Genomic DNA, 10,015 nt, shown 5'->3' on the forward strand with positions numbered 1-10,015 from the left:
CCTATCTTATGTTAACAGTTGATCATATTTAACAACATGTCCAGTAAAAAGATCAATATTTGCTCCTTGGTTGTGGTGGTGTAGAAGTAACACAAGCACAGTACAAATACCTCAAACAGTACATAAAGATACTCAGTTATTTTCCACCACTGCTGAAATAAATAAAATCCATGGGTGCAGCTTTCTCCTGGTGACAATTCATACCTGTTGCAATCTGGTTGAAGCTTGCTCGTGTGGTACGTGCTAAGCACCTTCCCCCCTGTCGCACACCTCATTGTTCAGTGAGTGGGCGGGGTTTATAAGTAAAGCCGAACTGGCAGTGAGAGGGGGAAGGAGAGTCTCCGGACTGTGAGGGGTTATAAAACAAACGCAATCTGCACTGGGACAGCTCCCCTTTGGCCAGGGCGGAGACAAGCTGTGTGTGGCGTCAACGAGGAAGCGACTCGCCAAAACCAGCCACTGTCTTTTGCTTTTTGTCGGACTTTCTCTCCACATTTTGGTTGTTTTCAGTTGAAGGGGTCAAAATGTGCTCGATGGACTTGGAGAAACTGAAGATGACGGGAGCTGGTCGGGCCTTAGCAGTGCTGACCAGCGGTGGAGATGCACAAGGTGACACAAACACTTGAAGATGGCGCTGTAATGTAGTTTGTGGTCTTTAAGTATGTGCGTGATATGTGTTGTTTCTGCCGCATGAGAAACAGTGTTACATTATTTACTGAGAGCTGATCAAACTGCCTCTGCACAGTGCCAGCTGTTTAACCTTCAGATGGCTGCAGACTGTCAGCTTATGGGTCAAAGGTCACGTATGGGCTGCGAACACACAGTACCTCTACTGTACAATATGTAACTGTCAAAGGTGGAAAGTAACTAAGTACATTTACTCAAGCTCTGTACTTAAGTACAATTTGAGGTATTACTTGACTATTTCCATTTTCTGCTACTTTCTGCTTCTAATAACTTTAGTTACTCTATTTACCATTCAGATTACTAATGTGAAATATAATACAAATACACACAACAAATAAATGATGATTTGTCACTGTGGGTTAAGATAAAAAAAATTTTTTTTGTATTTTTGGACAATGGTATGGCTATTTTTTATTAAGTACAGTAAGATACAAATACTTCTTGCGCTGGTAACTCATACAGTGTGGCTTATGTGTCAGGAATTGTTCAGACACGACCTGTGACTGTGATTATAGTCTCCACAGAGCACATGGCACCTTTGCCCAATAACTGATAATGAAGTCATATCCACCGCAGTGTTTGATTTCCTCATCCAGGCCCATGGTGCAACCGCTTATGTGTAATGACTTAAGAGGCAGCGCTGAATTTATAAATTTTTTTTGCAACTCTCCTTGACCCAGGGATGAATGCTGCTGTCCGAGCTGTGACCCGTATGGGCATTTATGTCGGGGCCAAGGTCTATCTTATTCATGAGGTAAGGAAGCTGTTTCTTCCTGTTTGGGACCCTACTGAATGTACACACTCAGTTAGGTCTTTGCTCCTGCTTGACTGTGATCAGCCTTTCGTACCTTTACTTTTCAGGGATACCAGGGCCTGGTGGATGGCGGGGACAACATCAAACTGGCACACTGGCACAGTGTGACCAACATCATCCAGCTGGTAGGTTGAAATATTATCTTAGTCACTGTTGACAGCAGTGGTAAAGGCAGCTATGATAGGCCTTTCTCACAGCTTCGACTTGTCATAGTAGGAAAAACACAGGTAATGATGGCTCTGTTATATTCACATGTTCCAGTAACAAGCTATGCTATGAGCACAAAAGCAGAACCATCACTGATTTATTTTATTTACACCTGTGCTTTTCCTACTGTACATGTTGAAACCTCCTCTGATTGCATTATGACTTTACATTGTTGTTATGTTTATGTCTTATATGTTTCTCTCTTTATTTCTCCTTTTATGGTTTTAATAGGAATTTTATTATTTCATCCATCTCCTCTCATCTCTTCTCTCCCTGCCTGTCTAATACTGGTAATAATCTGGTAAGGGGTTTTGCTGCATGTGCTTTAAGCTTCATCAGCTGAAGATGCAGCAAGCTGCACTAAGATGTAGTTATAAGCAATCCCATTGTCCTCTTTGCATTACCTAATAGTAGGAGTTGTTTTAGATTTCTGTAGTCGATGTGTTGAAGGGCATGTTCTAAAGCCAATCTAATGGGTGTGTTAGTGTTGTTTATCTCACATCATCCTACTTTGACTGTGGCCCTGTTCAATCATAGCATCCTATATCCAGACAAATCCAGATTCTGTATCAGTCTTGATGAGTGTGACTGCACTTCATGTTTGGCATGAGAAAGCATCGCAAAAATTGGTCTCAATTGGCCACTAAAAATCCCTTCAGGAGCCAGAGCCAAAACACATTGTTTCAGCCATTTAGCATGAGATTTGTCAGTGACAGATTACAACGTCCTGTCTGCCTTAGCTGAACTGCTTTGTGACTTGTTACATGACGTCTCTGCTGCAGGGTGGGACCGTGATTGGCAGTGCCCGATGCAAGCCCTTCACAAGTCGTGAGGGCAGACTTGCCGCCGCCTTCAACCTGGTGAAGAAAGGCATCACCAACCTGTGTGTGTGCGGTGGAGACGGCAGCCTCACCGGAGCCAACATCTTCCGCAGTGAGTGGAGCAGTTTGCTGGCGGAGCTCGTCGAGAAAGGTAAAGTGCTCTCAAGAAACCGTCAATGAGGAAAATGTAATTGAACATTTTTTCTTTAATTCTATGGTGAAATAGCCCTTTAAGGCATCTCTGTTTTCATGTGCAGTATATAATAGTTTCCAACATTGTGCGTGTGTGTGTATGTGTGTGTCTGCGTGTGCTATTTCAGGACGGATCACAGACACTCTGGCCAAGCAGTATGATCACCTGAATATCGTGGGGCTTGTTGGCTCCATAGACAACGACTTCTGTGGCACTGACATGACCATCGGAGCCGACTCTGCGCTGCACCGCATCATGGAGATAATTGATGCCATCATGACCACTGCGCAGAGGTCAGACACTGAATGATGTTGAACAGTGACAGTAATGAAGCAGCTGGTGTTTCATCAAAGTGATTATCCATAGGGTCACAAAGTAATTTGGTCAGTAATTCCTAAATGAGTTACAGAAGATGAAGAGATAACAAGAACACAGTGGCACTTCAATGGAGAAAATGTAAATAGATATATCTACAGAGGTACAGCTGTAACAATTAATTAATTAGTCAATCCACAGAAAATTAACGGGCTATTTTGGTAATCAAAGATACTAAACTCTCTCTGTTACCAGCTTCTTAAATGTAAGGATTTGCTGATTTTTATTTGTCATATATGATTTGATAGTAAATAGTATTTTTGAGTTTAGGACTGTTGTTTGAACAAAATATGTAATTTGAAGATGTCACCTCAAGAGATGATCATGGACATATTTCACAATTTTATAAAAAAAAGTTTTCTTGTTTAATTGTAAAAATGAATCTGCATATAAACTGCTGATGAAAATGATTGTTAGTTTCGACTCTATACCAGGCTCATCCCTACATAATGTAATGATTTATTGTCAATGGAATGCAGTCATCTAAGCCAAGTTTTGTTGTATCTAAACTCCCCCATTCAAGCTGTTAGGCACGATATTTATGAGCTTGCCCAGACTTGCTCCCTTGTGTCTCAGTATGCCGCTGCAATCTGAAAATTCTCTGTTTGTATGCTCACATAGTTGCTGCTAAAGTTTTTTAGCTTGTTGTAGTATAACTGTCGTGTACCTCCTACAGCCACCAGCGCACTTTTGTTTTGGAAGTCATGGGGAGACACTGTGGGTGAGTAACACTTTTAACTTTTTGGCTATCAGCTATACACTGCCACTGAATGAAACATAAAGTATTGTGCTATTTCTCTAGGTATCTGGCCTTGGTGTCAGCGCTGGCATCTGGGGCAGACTGGCTTTTTATTCCAGAGGATCCTCCTCAGGAGGGCTGGGAGGACCGTATGTGTGCCCGGCTAGAGGGGGTAAATGACAAAAACTATAGTACAATGTAAATTAAGTCTACAAGCATTTCAGGAACAGAGATAAAATACAGTACTGAAGCTGGATTGTCCTTAATGACAGATGCATGTGTGTTTCTGTTTACCTCCAGAGCCGCATAAAGGGGTCAAGACTCAACATTATAATCGTCGCAGAAGGAGCTATCGACATTAATGGCAAGCACATCTCCTCAACTTACATAAAAGATGTAAGTTTAACGATGTAAGGACTATACTATACTGTACGTAGCAGCTGCTCACCAACCAAGAGGTAGTTTTATGTTGATTATAGTTTAGATGATTAACATTAACAGGCAAAAAATGAGTTCAGTGTTCAAATGTCTGTAGTAAATGAAGGATGCACCTGTGCTCCATACCAGCCTAGACTGTATTGTGATATTTATGTAGGTCACTGGTAATATAACACCATATATCATAGTGATTTGTCAATTATTTGTCCCATCCCTACAAGGCACATATTAAAGACAGGTTGTTGTTTGTTGGACAGCAAACCTAAAACTTCACAGCCTCGGTTTGTGTTTGTGTGATACATGACAAACCCCTCAATACACTGAAATCCTTCCATGTCTTTTTTTTAAGCTGGTGGTGAAGCGACTGGGTTATGACACCAGAGTGACAGTCCTCGGCCATGTTCAGCGAGGAGGAACTCCTTCAGCGTTTGACAGAATACTGGTGAGTTGAACAACATATTTTATATTTTATTATTAATGACACGTGAACAAATTATTGAGGTAGTATAAACGTTTTTGTTTTCAGCATTAGTTTTAATATAATATATATAAACTGCAGATCTGATCCGAACTGCCAAAGTACAGAACATGCCCTATGGAGTCTTTAGACAACCATTTTAACAGTTTAACCACTGGTCTAAATCAGTGTACAACGTTAACTGCTGGTAATCATTACAACAATACTTCTGCTTTACACTCAGGTCAAATCCTGAAAATGCACAACAGTTTTTATGCAATTTCTCCTTTTGCTTCTGGTAAGCGGCCAGTGCATTGGTGCTGTAATAAGACGACAACAGTAAGATGCCCTGATAAAGAACATTACAAACTCAATGCATGTTTATTTGTTTTATATGGGATAAATCTGACTTTGTAGGGTTAATTTAGAAACCAAAATTGTATGTCCCAAATCTAAAAAAAAACACACACACAAATATATATATATATATATATATATATGTGTGTACTGTATGATTACAATATGATTACAATAAATGATGATATAACTTTACAGTTTCATGTGCAAGTAAACATAAATATTGTTAAATCTGCATATGTATTTAGACATATTATCAACATAACCATCACAAACATTACTAATGAGTCGAATGAATTTGTGTTTTCAGAGCAGTAAGTTGGGTGTGGAGGCGGTGGTTGCCCTGTTGGAGGCCTCTCCTGACACCCCAGCCTGTGTCATCGGCCTGTCAGGTAACCATGCTGTTCGTCTCCCTCTAATGGAGTGTGTGGAGATGGTGAGTCTCTCCTCTTCCTCTATTATTCATTTTTCGTGGACTTAAAAAACAAACAGTGGGAGGTTTGCTGTATTTTTCAACTTTTTAACCACTGTTTGCAGACGAAGTTGGTGCAGAAGGCCATGAATGAGAAGAGGTTTGGTGAGGCTGTCAAACTGCGTGGAGGGTGAGATTTATGCCTTGACGTATTTCAACTAATTTTTGTAAGCCCCTTATAAAAGTCCATTTATATTCACTTTATCATGCAAGTGATTGCATTTTGTTGTTTTTTTTCCGTGCAAATTTAAAACAAGACAAAGCTGAAACTGATGATGTTCTCGCAGGAGTTTTGAAAACAACTGGAACATCTACAAACTTCTTGCCTTCCCGAAACCTGCCCAGTCTGAGGTAAGTCCCTCATTACCATAAACACACACACACACACACACACACACACATATACTGTATAGTATTGAAAAAGAATCACAAAAGTTCCTCTCACATATACCTATTAATAAAATATGACTCGTGCCTGCAGAGCAATTTCTCTTTGGCTATTCTGAATGTGGGAGCTCCAGCTCCAGGGATGAATGCAGCGGTGAGGTCAGCTGTGAGATTATCTCTTGCTCAAGGACACAAGGTCTACGCTGTCAATGATGGATACCAAGGACTTGCCAATGGAGCGGTAAGTCCTTCTGTCTCTACATCTTTACCACCACGAAGAGGAAATTGTTCTGTACTGACGGCTGTCTGTCGGCAGGTTTTTGAGATGGATTGGCACACTGTGGCGGGATGGACAGGCCAAGGGGGCTCATTGCTGGGGACAAAACGGTGAGCAACAAGGCCCTTCTATCAAATTAATCCAACTGTTTAGTACTGTACTCTCATAAAGATGAAAAAAGGTGAAGGAAAAATTATACATAAGGTAAGGCAGTATGACTTATACCAACTATACTGTATTCCTGTCATATCTCTGGAGTAACTTGATTTGTCAGGTATTTAATTGGTTAGGTCATCTAAAAACATCAATTTACTATTTTAATTTACTTTATATGATATTTTAATAAAGCTATCTTTTTAATATACTTAATTACTCATACTGTAATAGATTTTATCCACATTGCCCAGACCTAGCAGAACCTGAAATACGCTGACTTGTATTCCCTTGTACTGCATGTGTCATCCTCTAAAATCACTGGATCCCACACTTCTTATAAAGCAACTTAATATTGTCTTTTGTTAGACCTTACCATTCACATTTTTCAAATTCAAAGACCCCAGTTTGTATTGCAGATTTTGCAGTAAACATATTTGCTTTCGAAGCCAAATCCAGAGGTGGGTGATTTTCTGAGACTTGACAAAGCGTCCTCCAGAGCTACAGGAGAAATTCTACCACTGTTTTCGCTGTGGTGGCTGTGTACTTCTTTCTGACAAGCAAATTGTCTTGGACCTTAAGTGATTTTTGATGTCTGTCTGTCTTTCATGTGCTTCTTCAGGACTCTTCCAAACAAAAACATGGAGAAGATTGTGCAAACCATTGCCAAGTTCGGCATCTCAGCTCTGCTCGTAATTGGAGGGTTTGAGGTAGAGTATTGGTTGTGTATTAATTCATACTGTCAGTGTTACATCAGAGTGGTTTTCAATGTGCCTCTCAATGATGTTCAAAGGGGTACCAAGGTGTGCTGCAGCTGTTTGAAGCCCGGAGTCGCTATGATGAGCTCTGCATCCCCATGTGTGTAATCCCTGCCACCATCAGCAACAACGTCCCTGGAACTGACTTCAGCCTGGGAGCAGACACTGCTGTCAATGCTGCCATGGAGGTAACACTGAGCAGATGGCACTTTAGCTGTGTGACTTTGATGTTTCGGGATTAAGATGAATGGGGACTGAACCACGCCAGAAAACATCACATCAAAAAGCTGCTGTATTACTTAGCTAGACTTTGAACTCCTCATATATTATAAAAACAGAGAAGACGGTGAGCATCAAGAGAATTTGTTTTTAAATTTACACTTTGAGAAGAAGGATATTTAAGCCAGGTAGTCCTCTGGTTAACCCCTGTAAATCTATATTAAGCACTACACCAGCAAAAAAAAAAAAAAAAAAAAAATTCCCGAGGGCCTTTTGGTTTTTGCTTTTTCCAGAAGCTGTATAGTGAGCTCCTAAACTGATGTACAGGTTAGGTGAGGGGTGATTAGGATTAAGTTAAAGCTAACTCTTCCTTGACTTCCACACCCATACTTTCACCCTGCCTTTAATTGTCTCCTTTTTGCCACTGCCATGTCAATCTCCTCATCAGGGTTGCGACAAGATCAAGCAGTCTGCCACTGGGACCAAGAGAAGAGTGTTTGTGGTGGAGACAATGGGTGGATACTGTGGCTATTTGGCAACCTCCACTGGTATAGCTGTGGGTGCTGACGCAGCCTATATCTTTGAAGACCCCTTCAACATCCATGACCTAAAGGTAAGACCAAAAGAAATACTTTGGTTGTTCTTTTATCTATAATACCCACAGCTTTCAGTCTCTTTAATGATCTGACCTTTCTACAGACCAATGTGGAGCATTTAGCTGAAAAGATGAAGAAGGACATCCAGCGGGGTCTAGTACTGAGGTACATAACACTAATTCAGTTATACAGATGAAAAAAAAAAGTTTCTGTGCATATCTAATAATCTAGTAATCTATGCTCTATCTTTCTTGCTGTCAGCATGCTATCTATCGTGTGTTAGTACAGTATGCACGTATGTTTTTCAAAATATGAGACAAGCTCTGTTAGGTTGTACTTCAAATAAGGGGTTTTAAGTTAAATGCCAACATCAGCATGTTAGTATGGCCACAGTGACCATGCTTCTCTATACCGTGTATGAAACATGGTCGGATGTAGATTTTCCTTTGTTGATCCTATTCTCTGTCCTAACAGGAATGAAAAATGCCATGAAAACTACACTACAGATTTCATCCATAGGCTGTATTCATCAGAGGGGAAGGGCATCTTTGACTGCAGAGTCAATGTGTTGGGACACCTTCAGCAGGTGTGGAGTCACCATATGAGATTCATCCACTCTGGCAAAACAGCTTGGCAACTTATAAATAATACCAATCACACTGACAATGCAAGTGACACTCATATACTGTGAAGTTGTGCATACTCAGTTTGTGTGTTTGCTTTAGGGGGGAGCACCTTCTCCCTTTGACAGAAATTTTGGCACAAAGTTGGGTGTGAGGGCTGTCCAGTGGATTTCAGAGAGACTGACAGAAAACTTCCGACAAGGTACAATTACTGTATAAAGTTTATGTAAATAAATTGCTCAGAAATCCAAGCTGAAATCACAGTGATGTAATGACTCCGCCATTTTCGCCACCAGGCCGTGTCTTTGCCAACTCACCAGACACAGCATGTGTGCTTGGCCTCAACAGGAAGGTCATCTCATTCATCCCAGTCACTGAACTGAAGAATGTGACCGATTTTGAGTAAGCAAATTCAGTGTTTTTGTGAAATAACAAATGTTCATTATTAATTAGTCTAATATATAAATTACTATACGCCACTGATTTTCAGGCACCGGATGCCCAAGGTCCAGTGGTGGTATAATCTGCGGCCGATGCTGAAAATGTTGGCCAAATATCAAACCAGCTTCTGTGAATATGTCCCAGGAGAGATTGAACACGTGACTCGACGCTCCCTCAGCATTGATTCTGGGTTCTAGACTCTCTAAAACTACAGAATGCTCTCTGCATTTTTTAACCCTTATCTATTCATCCTTTGTTTCTAAACAGATTACAGATTTCAAGAATGATTTTCAGTCAGCTGCTGTGCGTGTTTACAGGACTGAGCACTTATAAAACCAGCATAGATTTCAATCTGTTGTGAGTGTCTGAGTAGCTACAATATTGTAAATAATGTAAAAGTGTTCAAGTATTCATTTCTGAAATGAAGCTATTCCTTGTTCCAAGCAAGTCTTTATATCGTCAAATCACTGCCATAAAGAGAACCAGGTATGCCATGAAGCAAAAATTGTAATAATTTACTACTAAATATATTGTATAAAGTTGTATGTGTTGTGGTTTGCTATTAAAATCACATACAAAAGAAATCCCAACTAAACAGACAAAATACGATATGACTCTTGGGACCAGTGAGGAGTTAATTTTATTTATACACTATGTATGACTGAAACACTGCCTGTTATTCATTAGGCAAACTGAACAGCAAATCACAAAATATTAATAAGCAGTTCATTACACTGTAGAGAAATATGGACTCGTATTATTTTGATACTGATGCTATATCTACAATAAAATGTTATCCAATTATGATACTATTAGAAATATGTTCATTGTAATGTGAGTCGTTTTTGAAATAAGCCAAGTTAAGTTAAATTAAATAAATAACAACCACTGAACATAATAAGAAATGAAACATGCTATTAGCAGCAGTAGTAGTAGTAGTAGTAGTAGTAGTAACATCTGACTAATTTCACCTAACTGAATAAGACTTGTACATTTTATAA

General features: G+C 40.0%; 1 protein-coding gene across 1 annotated transcript; it reads left to right on the forward strand.

Moving 5' to 3' along the window:
• The first annotated feature begins 330 nt into the window (after positions 1-330).
• On the forward strand, positions 331-9,991 carry pfkla (phosphofructokinase, liver a). The gene is made up of 22 exons (XM_071465092.1): positions 331-609; positions 1,368-1,441; positions 1,549-1,626; positions 2,491-2,680; positions 2,850-3,015; positions 3,774-3,818; positions 3,900-4,008; positions 4,137-4,232; positions 4,624-4,716; positions 5,399-5,524; positions 5,626-5,690; positions 5,848-5,911; positions 6,042-6,188; positions 6,264-6,334; positions 7,000-7,087; positions 7,171-7,323; positions 7,803-7,967; positions 8,054-8,115; positions 8,425-8,536; positions 8,676-8,775; positions 8,870-8,975; positions 9,064-9,991. The coding sequence occupies exons 1-22, from the start codon at positions 525-527 to the stop codon at positions 9,209-9,211; spliced, it is 2,343 nt and encodes a 780-aa protein (XP_071321193.1). The 5' UTR covers positions 331-524; the 3' UTR covers positions 9,212-9,991.
• Positions 9,992-10,015: the final 24 nt, after the last annotated feature.

This window comes from Trachinotus anak, unplaced genomic scaffold (genome assembly GCF_046630095.1).
Source record: "Trachinotus anak isolate AG129_WGS33_773 ecotype Australia unplaced genomic scaffold, CSIRO_AGI_Tana_v1 ptg000001l, whole genome shotgun sequence".
In the NCBI taxonomy this organism is placed as follows: domain Eukaryota; kingdom Metazoa; phylum Chordata; class Actinopteri; order Carangiformes; family Carangidae; genus Trachinotus; species Trachinotus anak.